General features: G+C 52.3%; 2 protein-coding genes across 4 annotated transcripts in view; both read right to left on the minus strand.

Moving 5' to 3' along the window:
- Positions 1–21,930, minus strand: part of BMP8A (bone morphogenetic protein 8a) — a 35,440-nt gene that overhangs the window by 10,083 nt on the left and 3,427 nt on the right. For 2 of the 3 annotated variants that reach the window (XM_023518657.1, XM_023518658.1), the window contains exons 2-4: positions 8,186–8,375; positions 7,595–7,743; positions 5,577–5,699 (exon numbers count right to left, since the gene is read on the minus strand). In XM_023518657.1, coding sequence (XP_023374425.1) covers positions 5,577–5,699; positions 7,595–7,743; positions 8,186–8,375 — 462 coding nt within the window. The remainder of the gene's footprint in view (positions 1–5,576; positions 5,700–7,594; positions 7,744–8,185; positions 8,376–21,930) is intronic. The other variant, XM_012810858.2, reaches the window with a different exon arrangement.
- On the minus strand, positions 3,023–4,760 carry LOC100961258 (succinyl-CoA:3-ketoacid coenzyme A transferase 2, mitochondrial-like). Its single transcript, XM_003799024.2, has one exon. It carries the CDS (start codon positions 4,758–4,760, stop codon positions 3,207–3,209), a length of 1,554 nt encoding a protein of 517 aa, XP_003799072.1. The 3' UTR covers positions 3,023–3,206.

A 21,930-nucleotide genomic window follows, 5' to 3' on the forward strand; every position in this document is an offset into this window, starting at 1 on the left:
CATCAAACTCTTGGGCTCAAGTGATTCTCTTGTCTCAGCCTCCCAAGTAGCTGGGAACACAGGCACCCGCCACAACACCTGGCTATTTTTAGAGATGGGGTCTCACTTTGGCTCAGGCTGGTCTCAACCCTGCAAGCTCAAGCAATCCACCCGCCTCAGCCTCCCAGAGTGCTGGGATGATAGGTGTGAGCCACCAAGCTTGGCCAATTATGTGGATTTTAAAACAGTTGGCAGCTCAGGAAAGAAGTCTGTATTTTCTTCAGCTTTTTATTTTTCAGAGACAGGGCCTGGCTATGCTGCCAAGGTTGGGCTTGAACTTCTGGCCTCAAACGATCCTCTTACCTCAGCCTCCTGAATTGCTGGTATTCCAGGCATGAACCACCATGCCCAGATTTTCAACTGTTTAATGTAAACATTTTTCTGTTGTTAAAATGTCTCCACAGTAAATAAAGTCCCTTTGAGCAGACACACCATAATTTCCCTAGATGGTGGCTTATCATGAGACACACAGGTTATTTCCTGGCTTTCATTATGAAGACGAGGATGCACCTCTTCATTTTGCATGTGTGAGACATCCTTATACTGAGTTACAGAAGCAGCATCAGTAGTTCACTTCTGTGTCTCCTTAAACATAGAGCTAAGTGCTCTGTTTACACGAGAGCACATATCACCTCCATGTTGCAGGTACTGACACACACAAGTACATACATGCACACACGTGCACGTGTGAACCCACAGACACCTACATTTATAGTTATGTTACACACCCAGACTTACTTTCTCCTAACGTGGGTCTCCATTATACATGAAAGGTCAGGGGCACTGCCTGCCCCACCCTCAGTCCCTATCAAAGGTCAGCCCTTAAGCAGCTGTGCCTCACACCAAGTGTCCACTGGACGCTTGATCTTGATCGACTAACCAACGGCTCCAGGCAACAACCTTTGACCTGTGACATCACCTGCTACCAACAACTGCCATGAACCCTAGAGAGGCTTCTGCTCAGGATGTGACCCAGAGCTGCAGAGACAGGGGGGTTGTTAGATGCAGGCACCGCCCCTGGAAGGAGGACCGGGGAGAAGCCATCGGGCAGAGTTGGGTCCTGGTCAGTCAGGTTTATGGGGACGCAGCAGGGGCTCAGGAACAGAGGGACAAGTGGGAGAGGTCACCCAGAGAGGGACAGAGCACAGATTCTGGGCCCTGGAGGGGTGCTCCGCAGACTGGTAGCCCTGTGGGGACAGCCTTGGACCCAGAGCAGCCCTCCAGGGCTATGGGCTGCCTCTCTGTCCTCTGAGCCCTGCAGAGCCCTGGCTGCGGGCGGGAGTGGGGTGAAGCCATCAGTCCTCCAGGCTTTGTTCACATTTGCCTTCCTTTTGTGCAACTATGTTTGAAGGTCTGAATTTATGGGGATCCCCTGGGCACAGCACAAGATGACATATTAGGTCAATTACCCAAGAAACCCTCAAAGACATCCGCTGAGCTAGCCTGCGGTGGGTGCTGGGGACCCCTCTGTGGCTCTCTCAGGCCAGGTGAGCCTGACTGAGGACCTTGCCAGCAGCTAGTCCCAGGCTCCCGTTTTATAGAAGTGGCAACAAAGGCTTCAGAGAACAGCAATGGCTCAGGTCCCAGAGCAAAGCAGGACAGAGCCAGGACAGTCATACCCTTCCCCAGCCAGCTGCAGAGGCCTGGCTGGGGGCACATAGAGGGGAGACTGGCCCCTGATCTTTGTTCAGAGCTTGTCCCCAGCCCCTCCTTCCAGAGCTCAGAGCTCCCCTTCCCACTGGCTCTGCTTTGTGGCCGCTGTCCTTGGACAAGCCCAGCAGGCTCCAGCAGGCTGGGGGGAAACCCAGGCAGTGCTGGGCTGGGCAGTTCCTTCCCGGGAATGCAGAGGTGGGGCCGTCTCTCCTGTGTGCTCCTGGATACCTCTGCCTTTTCCACACTCCTGCTAGAAAACGCCTCACACCCAGGGCAAATCAGCTGCAACCTCCCCAGAAACCCCAAAGGGGCCCCACTGTCCACTCCATGACATTTCATCCCACCCACCCCCTGCCTTGGTCCCTGGCCACTTCCCCACATGCCCAGGCTGTCCCCTCAGTGAGTGCCATCTCTCCTTGCACATCTCTGCTGCCCGGGATCTGGCCCTTCCGTCGGGGTGAGTCGGGGTGAGGCTCTAATGGCAACTCTCAGGAAGCCCCGTCCTTGACCACCTAGAACTTACTGCACTGGCCCGCACCAGCCTGTCAGCTGTGCGAAGCCCTGGAGCTCACTCACACAGTGCTCGCTCCATGCCAGGCTTGGTCTACGGCAGCACACACGTGTGCACACAAACGTCCTCCTTTTCACTTTAGATCCAGGGTGAAATTCCTCACAGCCCTTCCAGGGTCCTTGAGGGGTGTCACACAGTCAGGGCCCCTCACAGGGAGGAAGGATCTAAGTGTCTGGAGGAAGCAGAAACACTAACGCTGAAGTGGGGAAAATCCATCTCGACCCACACTGAGCTTTCTCGGCCTCCTTTATTCACAAGCTGTAGCCTTTGGCCACACAGATGGGCTGTTTCTTCCTGCAGGACCCCCCCACACACACACTGTGGGACATCAGCACAGGCAGCCCCTCCCCCGTCTCTCCCCCGTCTGCCCTTCCCCCCCATCCCCGACGATGGTCCTGTTTTCCTTGGGGGTCATCTACTTAGGTACCAGGAGCAGACATGTGGGGAGGAGAGGGGGCTGCAGGGAAACAAAACTGATCAACACCATGAAAGGCCCCAGGAGAAAAGGCAGAGGTGCTACAGGGGCAAACATTCAGGAGGCCGGCACTTCCTCCCAGTGCAAACTCACGTTTACGGTCCTCTATTTGTCACCGCAGTAGTATAATGTCGGGCCTGCTGTGGATACCCCCAGCTGTGGAGAATTCAACGTACACGTACACATCGCAGACACCGGGGAGGGCACATTCCTCTCCCACTGTTGCGGGTGCTTTGCTGTGCTCAAGACCATACCAGATAACCTTGCCTGTTTTTTTGCATGTGTTTATTAAAATCACAGCCCTCTAGAGAGAATCCCATCTGTCTAGCAGGAAAGTCTGAGAGCCCAGAGGTGAGCCTGTCCAAGTGCCAGTGAGATGATTTCCTGCCATGACCCACGTCCTCTGAGGAGGCCCTGCCAGGCTGACCTGAGAAGCACAGGCTCAGTGCCCACGGGCTGCCTCCCACATCAGGGCTCCACCTGCTGCATGGGCCTGAGGTTGGGGCACACGGCAAAGCTGCACCCTGTGCTCTTTTTAATGTCGTCCACAGTCAAGCCTTCCCAGAGCTCGATCAGCGTCAGCCCCTTCTTCTTGTGCACGTCAAACACCGCCTTCTCGGTGATGACGCGGTCCACACAGCGCTTCCCGGTCAGCGGCAGCGTGCACCTATCCATGATTTTGGGGGAGCTGTCCTTGGTGCAGTGCTCCATGGTGACCACCACTCTGGTCTTGACACTGGACACCAGATCCATGGCGCCGCCCATGCCTTTCACCTTCTTGCCGGGAATCATCCAGTTGGCCAGGTCGCCGTACTTGGAAACCTGCATCGCCCCGAGCATGGTGAGGTGGAGGTGGCCCCCTCGGATCATGGCAAAGGAGTCGTCGCTGGCGAAAAAGGAGGCCCCTGGAATCACCGAGACTGTCTCCTTGCCCGCGTTGATGAGATCTGGGTCCACCTTGTCTTTGGGTGGGAATGGGCCCAGGCCCAGGATGCCGTTCTCACTGTGAAGATGGACGGTCATGCTGGGGCTGATGAAGTTGCTGGCCAGCAGCGGGATCCCGATGCCCAGGTTGGCGTACATGCCGTCCTGGAACTCCAGGGCTGCCCGTTTGATGATGCGCGTCCTCGAGCCTTCCTCCACTTGGGCTTCTCTTTCTTCCTCCTGGAACCTTAAACGCTCAATTCTTTTCTCAAAATTTCCCCCCTTTATCACGCGATCTACATAAATGCTAGGAACGTGGATGTCCTCCGGGGGGAAAGTCCCCACATCCACTATCTCTTCCACCTCCACGGCTGTGATATTTGCAGCTTTGCACATGGGCACGTTGAAATTCCTGGCACTCCCCCTGAAGATCACGTTGCCCATGCGGTCGGCCTTCCAGCCTTTGACCAGGGCGAAGTCCGCCCTGATGGCGTGCTCCAGCAGGTAGTGCTGGCCTCCGATCTCACGCACCTCCCGCGGCTGGCTCATGATGGCCAGGTGGCCGTCGGGGTAGTACCTGATGGGGGAGCCCCCCTCCTGCACCAGGGTCCCGTACCCCGTGGGTGTGTAGAAGGCGGGCACCCCGGCACCCCCCGCCCGGATGCGCTCGGCCAGGGTGCCCTGCGGCGTCAGCTCCAGCTCCAGCTCGCCGGCCAGGTACTGCTCCTCGCACAGCCTGTTCTCGCCCACGTAGGAGCAGACGATGCGGCGGATCTGCTTGGTGGCCATCAAGAGGCCCAGGCCGAAGTCGTCCACGCCCACGTTGCTGCTCACCACCTTCAGGTCCTTCACGCCGGTCTGCAGCAACGCCCCGATCAGGTTCTCGGGGATGCCGCACAGCCCGAAGCCCCCGACCATGATGGTGGCCCCATCGGAGATGTCCTTCACCATATCCACAGGGTCCGTGTAGAATTTGGCGCATGGACGGGAGCTGGTGGCAAAACGGCGCCGGACGCAGCCCTGGGACAGCGCGGTCACCGCGCGGCTGGTGGGGACACAGCGTCCAAGCACCACCGCCAGGAGCCGCCGCGTGGCCATCGTCCGTCTGCCCCGGCTCTGAGGCCGGGGACAGGCTGGGGGGCGCCCCGCGTGCGCTCCCGGGACCCTGCCACTACGTCACAGAGCAGAGAAGGCAGCCGCTCCGTGACGCGCGCCTCTGCTCCCGCCTGGCCACCGCGGGAACAGGAAGAGAGCCGCTCCCGCGCCACCTAGGGCAGGGGGCCGCAGTAGCGTCGCCACTGCAGGCCTGGGCAGGTGCTGCCCTCCGTCCACCCTTGCTGCGCGCACGCGCTCTGGGCACAGAACCAAGGCCAGGCTCTACCTGGGCGCGCCACGGCCTGAATCCCGCCTCCCCTGGGGGTGGGGGGGGGGTTCCAACTGAAACTGCAAACCCTCCAGAGCCTCCCCCAGACCTGCCAGGGTCTAAGGAATGGACACAGCAGGGTGACACTGACAGTGATGAGCCACCCCTCTCTGAGCACTCCCTGTGTGCCAGGCACCCTGCTTTAATCCTGTGACAACTGGCAGAGTGGATGCCTGCCCCACCACAAACCCCCAGAGCTTAGGCCTCATGTGACAGTGGGGCACACCGTCCCTCCCACACAGACTCCTGAAGGGGCTGCCCCCCTTGTCTCCGAACCTCACCCTTGAACTGGTCAGGAATCTTACAGTTTTCGTCCCTCTCCACTAAATCGCTCCCATCCCACAGAGTGCACGAGTGTCTGCTAACCTGTAAAGGCCCTGCCCTGTCCCCATTTCTGTCCAGTCACCAGCGCTTTCCTTGGTTCCCCTTCCCCAGCAAAGGTTCTGGAAAGGGCTGTCCACTGTCTCCACTGCTGGTCTCCCCTCACCTACCCATCGGACTTTGTCCCCACGCTGAGCTCTTGGTCATCAACAACCTCCTGTGACTAAATCCTCTGGGCACTTCTCTGTCCTTGTCTTCAGTGCTCACAGCAGGACACAGATGACTCCCTGCTCCTGCAGACAATTTCCTGTCTTGGTGTCTGGGTCACTTTGCCCTCCAGGTTTCCTGGTCCCTACTGTGGAGGCTGCAGAGCTCTGGGCTGCCCCTTTTGTCTCCAGGGACACACTCCTTCCTCAAGTGACCTTGTCCAGTCCACGGCTATCAACCCACTTACATTCCAGCACCTGTCCTTGGGATGGCACTTCCGTGAGGTCCAGGGTCCTCCAGAGGATCCCAGGGGTCTCAATATTCCAGCCAAAGAAGAGCTCAGAACTTTCTACCTCACACCTGCCCTTCCTGTTTTCTGCCCACTCAGGACAAAAATGTCTATTAACAACTACCCACTGCTTTGCCCAAGGGTCGTCCAGGACTCCTCCCCTTCCTCGCCTGCTCCCCAGCTAGTCCTACATCCTCCTTTCTCCATCTCTGTACCAGCAAGTGCCTCACGGCTCCCACCCGAACCACCGTGGGGCTTCTACACGTCTCTGGAGTCACCCTCGTCCTTCCTTCTTGTCTGCCCTCCACAATGAAGTCGCTGATTCTTTATTTTTTGCATATTCAGTAAAGTTTTAATTTCACAACAGAAGAGATTTACAGAAAAAATTTCAAAGTATGTATAGAGAGTTCTCATATACCTGGACCTAGTTTCCCTGAGAAATATTAACATTTTACCCTTTTAGGGTACCCTTGTCACACCTAAGGAAACAAACTTCATATCCTACTACTAAGAAAATACTGTCATTGGGTGGCGCCTGTGGCTCAAAGGAGTAGGGCGCCAGTCCCATATGCTGGAGGTGGCAAGTTCAAACCCAGCCCCAGCCAAAAGCTGAAAAAAAGAAAGAAAATGCTGTCATTTATTCTGATTTAATAAAGTTTCCCCAGTGTCCCTCACCGTCCCAGGATCCCGTCCAGGACACCACACTGCATTTAGCTGTTATGATGCCTTAGGCTCCACTTTCCTTGTGTTTGATGACCTTGACAGTCTGGAGAAGTACTTGTCAGGTGTTCTGTGGAATAGTTTCCTGGTGTTTGGATGAGGGGTATGGTTCTGGGGGCACAGACCTCGGGGGAAGTGCCATGCCCCACACTGTGTGCTGTGGGGAACCTTCCTCACCGGGCTGAGGCGCTGCCTGCCTGGCTCCTCACTGGGCAGTTTCTGCCACACTCCATCCACAGGGCCCTTTGAGGCAGCAAGTCCCTGAGTGTCACCCACAAGAACAGGTGGGAATTGGCTCCTCCCCCTTGAGGGTGACTATCTCAGCCCGAATCAGATCTGGTCATCCTCCATTGCTATTCATGAAAATCAACCACCCCAAACTCCAAACACCTCTCTCTGGCTTACCCTAACTCAGCCACCTCGATCACCCTCTCTCAATCCCAGGTCCTTCCAACTCACAGGCTCTGTAGCACCACTCACCCTCTTGCTGGACCCCAAACACCAACCTGTGCCCACCATCGGCCTTTCCCCACTGCTTGGTATAAAGGAGGTTCTTCCCTAAAATACCTGTGGAGTGAGAGTGAATCTCATTCTCTCCATGAGGATGAGAAAACTGAGGCTTGAAGGTGAGCAAGGCCACCGAGGCAGAGCATTGCCGAGCTGGGATCCAAACCCAGGCCGCCTGGGCTCAGAGCCTGGGGGTGCAGCCCCCTCCTGCCTCCCCTTCCCAGTAGGGAAGCTGCTCAGGGTAAGAACTGCCCATGACCTGGGGAAACAAAGACAGGGACTCCTCTCTTCTGCAGGAGAGCAGGGCCCCACCCCTGTGGAGGGCCTCCTCCTGTCCAGGACCTCACTCTATGCACGTCATCGACCCTCACAGTGGGCACAGCTGGGAACAGCAGGACGCCCAGAGCCATGTGAGGCCACCCTCAGGCTGGGACAGCCTCTTGGGCCCCAGGGGGGCAGCCTCACCGTCCTCAGTTTCCACATAGAGGTGGAGTCCCAGGTCCTTGTTACGGCTCAGCAGCCAGCGGTCACTGGCTGCTGTGACATCCAGCACCAGCCAGCCCTCGTCCCCAGCTCGAAGCGTCTGAAGATCCAAAAAGAACAAGTCAGACTCCCTGTGGACACGAAAGAACAATTAACCGATGGCTGCACAGCTGCTCCGGAGTTCCTAGTGCCACCTGGGGACCATCACTGGAGCATCTGCCCACCCTGGCTCTGGGCTGGCTCCTTCCACGTCTCTTCTCACTGAATCAACCCACAAAGCTGTTACTGGGCCTGAGTACAGATGGAGAAACTGAGGCAGAGTGACCTGCCCAAGGTCCCACAGCCAAGGTGGCAGGATGAGGACCTGATGGCAGGACTATCTCTCAGCTCTTCCCCAAATGCCCAGAAGCCTCAGGCCAAACATCTTTCCCATCTCTGAGGCTCCCTTTTCCTTCCCCTGGGAAATTACCCTCCCCCTCCCCAACACCAGTGCCCACTGGGCAGGACACCCCACCAGAGCCTTGACCATGAGACCCTGAGGCGGGGCAGGCGCCTGGGCCAAGGGGAAGGCACCTGTTGGATCGTTCCTGCACCACCTCGAACATGCTGACACGGAGAGTCCTGTTGAGTGGGCGGGTGCTGGGCGCCTTGTAAATCCGGAACTCCGCAGCTGTGACCCTCTCCCCTGCGGGGATCTGGGTCAGGTCAAAACGGAACTCCTTCCAACAGGGCTCCTGGTGGCCCAGGGTGTGGTCTCGCTCCACTGGAAGACAAAGTGGTGCCAGTCACTTGGGATGGCTCAGGCTCCAGAGCCACAGAGCTGGGTGTCACCTGCCATCACCCGCTGCCCAGGAGACCCTGGGAGGCCTGGGTGTAGACAGGATTCCGAAATGTAGACACAGCTCAGAGACGTCCTATAGTCAGGCACAACCTGAGCCCCAGGCCTGGGGGTTGAGCAATAGGCCCTGATCCTCAAATCCTGCTCATACCCCTCAACCCCCAGATGGCCTTGGTATCCATAGTGAGACAAAGGCTGGGATCCCCACCGCACCCCCGAGAGCTCCTAGGCTACAGGGGAGAGTGACATCAGATCCCAATAGGGAAAGGGACAGACTCTCCCAGGGAAACCTGGTGAACAGGGATATAACCCAGGGCATCTAAGGGAGACACAAGCCATCCAGACTCTGCGCACTGCCTGAATGGGACACCGGGAGGAGGACTTGGAGCTGATGACAGCTGAGGCGGGCTAAGGCAGGAGTGGGACTCTGCCAGGGTCAGGGCACTACAAGGGCAAAGGCCTACCATGGAAGGACCGAGGGCAGGGCAGGGCAAGTGACTACCCCAAAACAGCGGAGGGCAAAGGACCCAGATTCCCTTTTGGGAACAAGGTGAAGGAGGAAGGAGGGAGACACGGAAAGGAACAAGAAAAACCAGGGCAGGAGGGACCATCTCCTGGAGAGGCCAGTCAGGGGCTGGGGAAGTGGGAGGATCCCACTGGGTGGTGGGATCCGAGCAGGCTCCCTGGAGGAAGTGACACTGGAACTGGCCTTAAAAGATGGGACAGAATCTTGGTCAACGGAGGAGGCAGGGAGGACCCTCTAGACAGAGGGGACCCCACCTGCACAGGTATGGAGGTGCCTGTAGGCCACCAGATGTGGACCAGGACATGGGCTATTGGGGAGCACAGGGGGTGGGGGCAGCAGGGGCAGTGCGGTGAGTGTCAGGCTGGAGGACTCTGTGGAGGCCGGGCTAGCAGGCAGCTGGAGATGAGACAGAAGGTGGCCCTGGCGGGGGCTGGTATAATAATCTGAAAGAGGCCGCGGTTGAGGAATAAATCATATTCCCCTGAACGGAAATGCCCAGGACAGTGTATTTAGGGTGGTGTCACTTTAGCATCTTGTCACTTTCAAAAGCTAAAAATCTGTGTTTCCGGAAAGCAGGGGAGGGAGCCTCCCAGTGCCTTCCCCCCAAACCAACACTGAGATTTTAATTATATGTTTGTGAGTCTTTTTTAAAAACTCTTTTTCTGGCTACCTGGCTCAGTGACCACAAGCCAGGTTTTGAAAATAAAAAGCACTGGGCTGTGTGGCCCGTGGTGGGGAGCACTTCCTGACCTCGCGGTGGGGATCTGGGCCCTGTGATGTACAGCAAGCAGCTGTGCTGGGCAGGGGCCAGGGCCAGACGTGGCTGAGCAAGAGGAGACAGCCTCTTGCCCCCAGACCAGGATGGAAAAGGAGTAGGTCATCTGAAGTCCGTCTGGCATGCAGCCCATGCCCCGCTAAGAGCCAGGCTGCTGTGCTCAGTGTGTGCCAGGGTGGGTTCCAGGTGCCTCCCCACAGGTAGAGGTTGTCGAGGGCAGGGTTCCATCCATTTGCTGAGTGATCCTTGTGCCCTGAATATCTACACATGTGCCCTCCTCCCTATACCTACACTTTCTCTCTCTCTGTTTTTTTTGTTTTTTTTTTTATTCAAAGACAATGTGATGGATACAGGCTCCACACCTGTGCTCAGTGGTTAGGGCGCCAGCCACATACACCAGAGCTGGCGGGTTTGATCCCAGCTCAGCCCTCCAAACAACAATGACAACTGCAACCAAAAAATAGCCAGGTATTGTGGCAGGAGCCTGTATTCCCAGCTACTTGGAGGCTGAAGCAAGAGAATTGATTAAGCCCAAGAGTTTGAGTTTGCTATGAGCTCTGACCCACGGCACTCTACCAAGGGTGACATAATGAGATTTTATTTCAAAAAAAAAAAAAAAAAAAAGAAGTGATGAATACAGATACACTCTCACACACGCAACTTTGGTGACAATTTCAGTGGATTCAGGAACTCTGCAGACCACCTCTGTTACTTGGCTATGTAAGAATCCCCAATTTGCAAGATGAAATAAGTCTTTGCTGTTGCTGTCATAGGGTGTGAGTCAGCGCAGGAGCCACTCAGTTTTGGTTTTGCCCTTGGCCCCATCTATTTCACAGAATCAGTGTATGTACCTCCACCCTGGTCTCGGCAGAGGCTGACGGGTAGTCCTGGGAGTTCATGGGGATTCCCAGTCTACAGCCCACACACTGATGTGCTGCTGAATCTCTGGACTGAAGGAACAAGCCACAGACCCACCAGCTCTGTGTGGACACCAAGCTCTGAGGCCTTCCTACCTCACTGACCCCTGGGGCCGGCACAGGCTGGCTTGAGGGAATCTTGTGCAACTGAACTGATGCCATTTCTAAACTTCCCCTCTGTGGGGTTTGGGAAACCCACAGGGATTCCAGCACAGGAAATTGCCTACCCTGGCTGTTCCAGGCAAGCATAGAAGTTGGGAAATTTTTAGGAAAATATTGATTTTCATCAAAAAAATTGATAAAAAAAAAAAAAAAACTTCCCGAGGTGTAGCATTACCATAGACCTTACAGTAACTGGCTAAGGGGAGCCCCCCTTTCTTTGGGTGGCCATTTAGATTTCCAGCTATACAGAGTTTGTACCTTGTGATTAGGAAAGAGACACAGAAAGCGGATGTTGAGGAAAAGCATTTGCTGGAACCTGGATTTTCCCCTGTAGTGGTTCTGGGACAAGCTGCCCCTGCTTTAGCCACCATGACAGCTCTGAGAAGTGCAGATTCTCTGGCCAGTAACTGGGGATCCTGGTCCCCACCCTGGACCTGCCAGTGACCAGGTACTTCCTTGATGTGGCCACAGTCTCCTTTGTGAAAGGGAAGGACTATGGGATGGGAGTGGTGGCCATTCCTTAGGAGGTGGAAAGGGCACTAACTTCTAATTTCCTAACTTAATCAAAGTGCCAGAGTGATGCCATCTAGCCAGTCCCATTAGGAGGCGTGTGTGAAACTCAACAGGCATTGGGGTGGAGGGTGGAAGGAGGAAGATGTTGAGTTTTTTTTTTCTAAATAAAAGTGTGTGATGAGACAACATGAAAATATATCAGTTCATAGCCAGGTGTTGTGGCAGGCACCTGTTGTCCCAGCTACTCGGGAGGCTGAGGCAAGAGAATCACTTAAGCCCAAGAGTTTGAGGTTGCTGTGAGCTGTGATGCCACAGTACTCTACTGAGGGTGACATAGTGGGACTCTGTTTCAAAAAAAAAAAAAAGAAGAAGAAAAATATATCAATTCAACTAACACTTGCCTGATCTTACTTAGTCAGTGCACTTAACCTTCAGGGCTAAGTACCCACATCTGTTCCTTTCAAAAGAATTTCAAGGAAACCAGACTCTTTTTAATATAGCCTGCTCTCTAGGGAATTAATCCATTCCCAGGAGAGGAAAGTAATTTATTTATATCATTATGGATTTGCAGATGGATATTTTATTCTAGGCCAGGCACTGTGGCTCATGCCTATTATCCTAGCATGCTGGGAGGCTGAGGCAGGAGGATCACTTGAGCTCAACTCCTGAGGTCAGGAGTTCAAGACCAGTCTGAGCAAGAGCAAGACTGTCTCTAGTAAAACTAGAAAAATTAGGCTGGTGTATCAGCTACTCAGAAGATTGAGGTAGGAGGATTGCTTGAACTCAAGAGTTAGAGGTTGCTGTGAATGAGCTAGCCTGAGGCCATGGTACTCTAGCCTGGGCAACAGAGTGAGACTCTGTCTGTCCCCCTCCCCCAATTTTTTTTTTTATACTATGTGTTATTCACCTTTAGCCACTGGAAGCTTCTTCAGGTTGACTCCTGTATCTTTTTGTTACAAACCCCCCTCTCTCCTTTGGTACCTTAATTGACCATAAGATGCCCTAGGCTCATCTTGTCATTTCCCATTCCTCATTCCTGAAACCAGCCATTTTTCCAAGGGAAATCTAGTTCTTATTAAAGAGATATTTAGAAACTAAGATTTGGGCACTGGGTTTATTCCTGGTACTGAAGTGTCATTGCTTTTAGGCCCTGTTGGTGGACAGAGCTAGGAAATACATATGCATACACTAACCCATGCATAACAGACATGTGTATTTATGTATCTATCTTGATATAGCTGATATAGCTATTGAAGAGATCAGAGTTCATACTGATACCTCCAACTGCAGCCCAACGTGGAGCTACTTTAGATGTGGAAGACCTTGGACAAACCTCTTCAGTAAGATATTTAAGATCAGACCGGGGCCAGGCACAGTGGCTCACGCCTGTAATCCCAGCACTCTGGGAGGCCCAGCTGGGTGGACTGCCTAAGCTCAAGAATTTAAGACCAGCCTGAGCAAGAGAAAGACCCCATTTCTAAAAATTGCCAGGCGCAATGTAGTGCCAGCTACTTGGGAGACTGAGACAAGAGGATCACTTAAGCCTAAGAATTTGAGGTTGCTGTGAGCTGTGACACCATGGCACTCTACCCAGGGTGACAAAGTGAGGCTGTCTCAACAACAACAACAAAAAGATTAGTGCTGAACATATTCAGACATCACTGACAGGAATGCAGAAGGGAATCCAGCAGGGAACCCAGCAACACTCTAGCAAAATTATACATGCTTTGACTCAGAAATCCCATTTCTAAGAAAATGTCCCAAAGATACACTCACAAAAATATGAAAAGATGCATATGCAAGGCTGTTTTTTTACAGCAAAATTTTATAATTTGATATAGCAAAAGAACTAGAAAAGACTCACTGTCCATCAATAGGAGATGAGTTGAATGAACTATGATACATCTGCACAGTATGGTGCTACATGGCTATAAAAAGAATAAAAAATAGGGCGGCACCTGTGGCTCAAAGGAGTAAGGCGCTGGCCCCATATGCTGGAGGTGGTGGGTTCAAACCCAGCCTTGATCAAAAAAAAAAATAAGTAAAATAAATAAAAGGAAGGGGCTGGGAGCCCATAGCTCAGTGGTTAGAGTGCTGGCCACATGCTCTGGGGACTGGTGGGTTTGAACTGACCCAGGCCTGCTAACAAAAAACAAACAAACAAACAAAAAATAGGCAGGTGTTGTAGCAGGCACCTGTAGTCTCAGCTCCTAGGGAGGCTGAGGAAAGAGAATAGCTTGAGCCCAAGAGTTTGAGGTTGCTGTGAGCTATGACACTATGGCACTCTACCAAGGATGACAAAGTGAGACTCTGTCTCAATAAAAAAATATAAATAAAAAAAGGAAGGATTATCTATACTCTGGAATAGAATGATCTCTAGGACATATTATTTTATTTATTTATTTATTTCCTTGTTTGTTTGTTTATTTATTTTTGAGACAGATTCTCACTCTTTTGCCCTGGGTAGAGTACCAATGCATCACAGCTCCCAGCAGCCTTAAACTCCTACATTCCAGCAATCCTCTTGCCTCAGTCTCCCAAGTAGATAGGACTACAGGCACCTGCCATGCACCCGGCTAGTTTTTCTATTTTTAGTAGGGATTGGGTCTCACTCTTGTTCAGGTTTGTCTCAAACTGCTGAGCCCAAGGGTTCCACTCACCTTAGCATCCCAGAGTGCTAGGATTACACCTGGCCTTGATATTATTTTTAAAAGAAGCAAAGTGCAACCGGACACAGTGGCTCACATCTGTAATCCTAGCACCCTGGGAGGCTGAGGCAGGTGGATTTCCTGAGCTCACAGGCCTGAGCCAGAGCAAGACTTCATCTCTAAAAAAATAGCCAGGCATTGTGGCAGGCGCCTGTAGTCCCAGCTACTCGGGGGACTGAGGCAAGAAAATCACTTAAGCTCAAGAGTTGGAGGTTGCTGTGAGCTGTGATGCCACAGCACTCTACTGAGGGTAACAAAGGGAGACTCTCAAAAAGAAAAAAGAAGCAGCAGCAGCAAAGCACACAGTACAGATAATGTACCTTTTGTTATGGTTTGGATGTGCTATATTCCCACCAAAGGTCATGTGAAATTTGATTCCCTAAGTGGCAGTGTTGGGAGGTGGGGCTTAGTGGAAGGTGTCTGGGTCATGGAGGTGGATGCCTCATGCATAGTTTCATGTTCTGGGATGGTGAATGGGGGTTAGTGAGTGAGCTCTCCCAGGAAGGGTTTAGTTACCTAGAGAATGAGGATGTGTTAAAACGATGGCGGCTTCCTTGGTTTTTCTTTCTTGCTTTCACTCTTGCTATGCGATCCCTGCACATGCCTGCTTCCCTTCCACTTTCTGTCATGAATTAAAGCAGCCTCTGGCCCTCACCAGGTTCTAATCTTTTTTTTTTTTTTTTTTTTTTTTTGAGACAGAGCCTCAAGCTCTCCCCCTGGGTAGAGTGCCGTGGCATCATAGTTCACAGCAACCTCCAACTCTTGGACTCAAGCGAGTCTCCTGCCTCAGCCTCCCAAGTAGCTGGGACCACAGGTGCCCGCCACAATGCCTGGCTATTTTTTGGTTGCAGCTGTCATTGTTGTTTGGCAGGCCTGGGCTGGATTCGAACCCGCCACCTTAGGTGTATGTGGCTGGCGCCTTAGCCACTTGAGCCACAGGTGCCAAGCCCAGGTTCCAATCTTGAACCTTTAAGTCACTAAACTCAAGAGCCCAATAAACTGCTATTCTTTTATTTTTTTATTATTATTTTTTGAGACAGAGTCTCATTATGTCTCCCTTGGTAGAGTGCCATGATGTCACAGCTTGCAGCAACTTCCAACTCCTGGGCTCAAGTGATTCTCTTGCCTCAGCCTCCCCAGTAGCTGGGACTACAGGCGCCTGCCACAATGCCCAGCTATTTTTAGAGACATGGTCTCACTCTGGCTCTGTCTGGTCTCCAACCTGTGAGCTCAGGCAATACACCTGCCTCAGCTTCCTAGAGTGCTAGGATTAAGGCATGAGAACCTCATGCCTGGCCTTAAACTGCTATTCTTTATAAATTACCTAGACTTGGCCAGGGGTGGTGGCTCAAGCCTATAAACCTAGCACTCTGGAAGGCCAAGGTGGGTGGATCATTTGAGCTCAGAAGTTCAAGTGAGCAAAAGTGAGACCCTGGGTCAGGCACGGTGGGTCTAAAGTAAAACTCTGTCTATTTAAAAAAAAAAAAGTGAGACCCTGTCTCCACTAAAAATAGAAAAACTATCCAGGCATTGTGGCAGGTGCCTGTATTCCCAGCTACTCAGGAGGCTGAGGCAAAGGGATTGCCTTAGTACAAGATTTTGAGGTTGCTGTGAGCTGTGACACCACAGCACTCTGCCAAGGGCACGGAGTGAGACTCTGTCTCAAAAAAAAAAAAAAAAAGAAAGAAAGAAAGAAATTAGAGTTAAGTGTTGCTATAGGAACATGAAACACACAAAGACAACCCTTTCCCTAAGAAAGGGTAAGCACATGATCCACCAATCACCTGTGGCCAGGTTTCTTAATGTTGGCACTGTTGACATTTTTGACCAGATAATCCTTTGTCATGGGGGACTATCCTATGTGTTATAGGATGGATTGCAGCATACCTGGAGTCTGCCTATTGAACCTAGTAGCACCCACTCCCCCTCCGTGATTGCAATGACCCCAAATGTCTCTAGATATTACCCAATGTCCCCTGTGAGGCAAAATTGTCCCTTGTTGAGCACCACTGCGTTTTGAGAATGCTAAGAACCCATTACATTATTCTAAAACCTAGTAAGTAAGGGGAAAACAGCCATGTCTGCAGAAGAACGAGCCGGTCATGTGGAGAGCCGGAAGAGAGCCTGCCAGGCCAGTGGTTCTCAACCTGTGGGTTGAACGACCCTTTCACAGGGGTGGCCTAAGACCATTGGAAAACACTTTCTGCATATCGGATATTTACATTACAATTCATAACAGTAGCAAAATTACAGTTACGAAGTAGTGACGAAAATAATTTTATGGTCGGGGGTCACCACAACATGAGGAACTGTCTTAAAGGGGTGCAGCATTAGGAAGGTTGACAACCACTGGTCTAGGCAGAGGGAACAGCAGGTGCAAAGGCCCTGTATGTTCTAGAAGCATCAAGGAGGCCAGTGTGGCTGGAATATTGTGGTCAGGGGTTGAGGTGAACAGAAGTGGTTGCAGTGACAGCGAAGCCAGTTCATCTGTAAGAAATCCTGTTTCCCAGCATCTGAGAACTCAGCACAAATTGTTGCTGATGCTGTGACTGCTGCTCACCTTGGGAGGTGAGTGGGAAGCCACCTGGGCCCCAGCGCACCTGCAGAGTTTTCTGAAGCCAGCAGGGACTCTGCACAGCCAGCTCCGTGGAGATACATAGGCTGTGCTCAGCAAGCAGAACAGACAATGCCACCTTCTATCTCCCAGGCTCCGCCTGGAGAGGTAGTCAGGGATCACTTTCTGATCCTCCTAACTGTGGCTCCAAGAAAATAAACAATCATGAATCACCAACAGGTGCTGGTGGCACCCTCAGCCTCCTCCTCCAGCCTCGGCTGAAACAACCTCGGATCCCACGTTTCTGGGAAAGGCCTGCTGTGGGCAGGAGGTGGCCTCCACCCGCCTCGGCCACTGGCCACGTCCGGGGCACTGCGCCTGCCACTGGCAGGCTAGACCTCCAGATGCCAAACCCTGCAACCATCAGCCCAACACCAACAAAGGCTCCGGCTATTTTTGAGCCCCGGACAAAATTTAGACTCATCCAGGCAACCTAAATCTGTCTTGTTTCTTTCTGACCCATAAGGAAGACTTCAAAAAACACCCCCTCCCTCCAGCTCTGAGTGGTTGTTAGGAAAACAGACTCCTCTGACCCGTCTGACCCACCCGCCTCCCTCAGCCCCTTCCCACTGGAGGGGCCCGAGCTCAGTTCTGTGTTCCAGTCCCTCCCTGAGCTGGGCCTGCCTTCTGTCCCCTGCAGCCTCTTGCACCTCCAGCGGCAAACTCCTCCGCCCCCAGGCTATCCCTGAAGCGCTATCTCTGGGGTTGACCCTCCAGTCATGACAAAAGGCTGCTGCCCTCTCCGCCTGGCTGAGGAGCCTCCTTTCCCCTGTGCCAGGGCTCCTCTTCCCGGCTTAGCTGCCCATCTGGACAGAAAGCCCTTTGAGGGCAGGGATGGAGCCATGTGAGGTGGCACGAGAGGCTCTCAGTGGTCCACTCATGGAGATCTCTGTTCTCCAGGGGCCAGAGAGGGGATGTCCCAGCCTGCTCTTCCCAGACAGAGGCTCAGTGTCTGGCACCCACAGCCACCTGGCCTGGGGCATTGCTGCTGGTCTGGCAGTGGCTTCCATGTCCTAGGGGCTCCATCAGAAGCCACTGACATTTCCCATTGCCATGGGATTTGCCTGCTTTCATCCTGCCCTTAAAGTGGAGGGCGGGGCTCCCCCAGGGTCCCATGGGGGTGGACAGGCTGGGCCTGTCTGGGGAGTCCTGCTTGTAGCAAAGGCCAAGGGGGCCTCACATCAAACCTAAAGCAAGACCGGGTCTCCACGGCCCCACTGGACAATGGAAGAGGCACAGGTGGATGACCTGTCAACTGTGCATCCTGAGGGGGTTTCTCCCACCCAGAAATCTCAGCGCTGCCCGGCGGAGGCCCGAAGCTTCACTTCTGAGGCATTTTCGGTCAGGTCTCATCACTGGCTCTGCTCAAGAGCTGTTTCCGTAAATGCACTCGTAATTACCAGTGCAGGCCTCAGACGGCTCTGGACCCCAAATTAAAAGGGAACACCCACACACGCCACCACATCAAGCCCACCAAGACCAAAAATAGATCCCAGGAGATGTGAGCAAGAAAGATGCAATTCCTCCAGTTGAAAGTTGGGAAAGAACCGAACCCTGGGAATTTTCCAGAGAGACGTGGGCATGGTGACACATCCCTCTTGCCTGCGGGGAAGGGGTTTCCATGAGGAGGAGCCCAGTGAGCGGGCAGGGAATGGGCACATTCTTTGCTCAGAGCTAAAAAGGCCTCCGGACAACCTTGGCAGAGATGGGGAAACTGAGGCACACAAGGGACAGAGGCTTTCCAAGGGTCACAGGTCAGGTTAGGGGCCCACAGTGTGGACATTGAGACTTGAGGATGTGTGAAATGAGTGCCCCTTGATTCAATGGGTGGCCATATTGGGATGGGGGGTCACCTGTCCATAAGGTTCTTCCGTCAACAGGTACTGAGAATGCCTGCTAAAGCCACCCTCTTCCAGGCAGGGCCCTGTGAGGACTCGGGGTTCCTGGGGAAGGCCCAGTGGTAGCACCCACTGGTGGCTTCCACAGTGACAGGAGGGCTGGTCTACCGATAGGCCCACTCGGGTCCCCTTCCCACCACTGAGCACCTCTTTCAACTTTGGTGGTCTGCCCGGAGCTGCCGGTGTGCAGAGGCTGGGTACACAGTAGGATGTGGGTGCTGTGAAGAGTAACATCAGTCCCTGCTTTCAGGTTGTTCAGGGTTTCCTGAGGAGCAGGAGGAAGAGGGCTGGATGTGATGTGTCCCTGAGTGCCACACGCTAAAAGTGATTAGACCCCTAAGAGAGATACAACGAAGGATGGGGCTTCTCTTGCAGAAAAGCCTGTCTCTACGGGATGAAGTGAGGATGGGAGCAGTCAGATTTATGGAAATCCTGGCCCATATCATAAAAAAGGGTTGGAGTTTAGACAAGCAAGAAAGGAGGCGACTGTATATGAAGAGGGTGCAAAATGAGGAGACGGACAGAAGGGGATGGAAGAGACCAGCTCCTATTTGCTAAGTTCCCGCTGAGTGTCAGGCACCCGCCCAGCCACAGGGCACAGTTTGGTCCATCCTACACCCCCAGGAGGCGGACTTCACTACCCTTGTAGTAACGGTGTGGAAACTGAGCTCAGAAACTTCCAGAAAGCTTCCAAAGTCTCATCGCTCTCAAGTGGCATGCCCAGGATTAAAATTCAGGTTTAATATACCCACCAAAGGATGTGTATATGAACACAATAGCCCCAAACTGGAAACAACCCAAATGTCCACTAATAATAATGGATGAATTGTGGTATATTCATACAATGGATTACAAATGAATTATTAAAAAAAAAAAACAACTACAGGTCAGGTTACCCGGGATTGAGCCTGTAATCTCAACACTTTGGAAGGCTGAGGCAAGAGAATTGCTTCAGGCCAGGAGTTTGAGACCAGCCTGTGTAACACAGAGAGGCCCTGTCGCTAAAAAAATATAGAAAAAAAAATTATCTGGGCATGGTGGTGCAACTATAGTCCTACTTACTCAGAAGGCTGAGGTAAGAGGAACACTGGAGTCCAGCAGTTCAAGGTTACAGTGAGCTATGATGCCACCACTGCACTCTAGCCCTGGCAGCAGAGCGAGAGACTGTCTCTAAAAAAAGAACTACAGGGTGGCGCCTGTGGCTTAAAAGAATAAGGTGCCGGCCCCATATGCCGGAGGTGGCGGGTTCAAACCCAGCCCCGGCCAAAAACTGAAAAAAAAAAAAAAAAAAAGAGCTACAGATATTACAATAACATGGGTGAATTTCAAATTATATTGAAAAACCAGGCCTAAGATTATGTACTGCGTGATTCCATAAATATGAAGCTCAAAGAATAGCTCAAATGAACCTATAGTTATTGAAATCAGAAAGTGGTTGCTGGGGCTTGGCAACCGTAGCTCCGTAGTTAGGGTGCTGGCTACATGCACGGGGGCTGGTGGGTTCGAACCCAGCCCCAGGCTGCTAAACAATAATGACAACTACAACAAAAAAACAGCCAGGCGTTTTGGTGGGCGCCTGTAGTCCCAGCTACTTGGAAGGATGAGGCAAGAGAATGGCCTAAGCCCGAGAGTTTGAGGTTGCTGTGAGCTGGGATACCACAGCAACCCTACCGAGGGTGACATAGTGAGACTGTCTCAAAAAAAAAAAAAGGTGGTTGCTAAAGGGATTGTCTAATAGCAATAAGAGTCCCAGGGGCACCCAAGTTATGTTACTGTATAATTTGAATTTTAGGCTGGGCACGGTTCCTCATACCTATAATCCTAGTACTCTGGCAGGCAGAGGTGGGAGAACTGCTTAAGAGTCTATCTCTACAAAAAATAGAAAAATGAGCCAGACCTGGTGGCAGGTGCCTATAGTCCTAGTTACTAGGGAAGTTAAAGCAGGAGGATCACTTGAGCCCAGGAGTTTGAGGTTGGTGTGGTTTAGGCTGAGGCCATGGCATGCTAGCCTGGACAAGAGAGTGAGACTGTCTCTCTCAAAAAAAAAAAAAAAAAAAAAGAGCAGTAATGAAGTGGGTCAAAAGCAGAAAACTTTTCCCACTGGCCCAGATAACTCCTATTCATCCTTCAAAACCTAATCCAGGGCGGCGCCTGTGGCTCAGTGAGTAGGGCATCGGCCCCATATACTGAGGGTGGTAGGTTCAAACCCCACGCCCGCTAAACTGCAACAAAAAAATAGCTGGGTGTTGTGACGAGCGCCTGTAGTCCAGCTATTCGGGAGGCTGAGGCAAGAGAATCGCCTAAGCCCAGGAGTTGGAAGTTGCTGTGAGCTATGTGATGCCATGGCACTCTACCAAGGGTGACATAGTGAGACTCTGTCTCTACAAAAAAAAAAAAAACCTAATCCAAAGACCCCTTCTCCCTGACTTGCCTGTTAGGTAGAACAGAAGGCCCCATTTCCTGGATGCCTGCAGTACCTTTTCACACCACTGTGACCACTTGTCACAGCCATGTCTTCCCCATGAATGGGGAATTCATTGTGAGAGGAATGTCACTGAATTTTTTTTTTTTTTTTTGAGACAGAGTCTCAAGCTGTTGCCTGTGTTCAGTACTGTAGCATCATAGCTCACAGCAACCTCCAACTCGGGCTCGAGAGATCCTCTGGGCTCAGTTTTTTTTTTTTTTTTCTAGTTTTAGTAGAGATGGGGGTCTTACTTTTTTGTTCAGGCTGGTCTCAAACTCGTGAGCTCAAGTAATCCACCCACCTCGGCCTCCCAGAGTGCTAGAATTATAGGCGTGAGCCACTGCACCCGGCCTAATGTTGCTGAATTTTATAAACCCAGTGCCAAGCAAAGTTCCTGAAACATTGAAAGTACTCGGGAAGTGTTGAATGGCCAGCAGGGGGCAGGATACCTTATCCTTCTCATGTGCAATCTGGACATGGCAGGAAATGGGAGCAGCCCGAATATCATCCGACAGTGGCTGAGGAAAGTGGATGGCTTGGAGGAGGCTCTCGATGCATTGAGCCTTGGACTGTCCAGAGAACCGCTGTGGAAGAAGTGGCAAGGTCAGTGTCAGGCTAGAAGGCTGAGGGAACTGAGAAGGAGGTCAAGGAAGAAGAAAGAACAAGATTGGCCGGCTGAGATCCTGAAGCCTGGCTGTAGAGAATTTGTCCTGCAAATTGGGATTATGAATCCCAAACTCATAATCCTCAGATGTAGAGAAAAGTTGGGTTAAATGAGTTGGTGGTGGACCTTGATTAACTGGATTAAATTAATTGCAAACTGGTCAAATTTTCAGCTGTGTCTCAGCAATCCAAAAATTAGTAATCTTTTTTTTCTTTTCTTTTTTTTTTTTTGAGACAGAG

The sequence above is a fragment of the Otolemur garnettii genome, unplaced genomic scaffold, assembly GCF_000181295.1.
Source record: "Otolemur garnettii isolate 467f Iridium unplaced genomic scaffold, OtoGar3 scaffold00144, whole genome shotgun sequence".
NCBI classification, from domain to species: domain Eukaryota; kingdom Metazoa; phylum Chordata; class Mammalia; order Primates; family Galagidae; genus Otolemur; species Otolemur garnettii.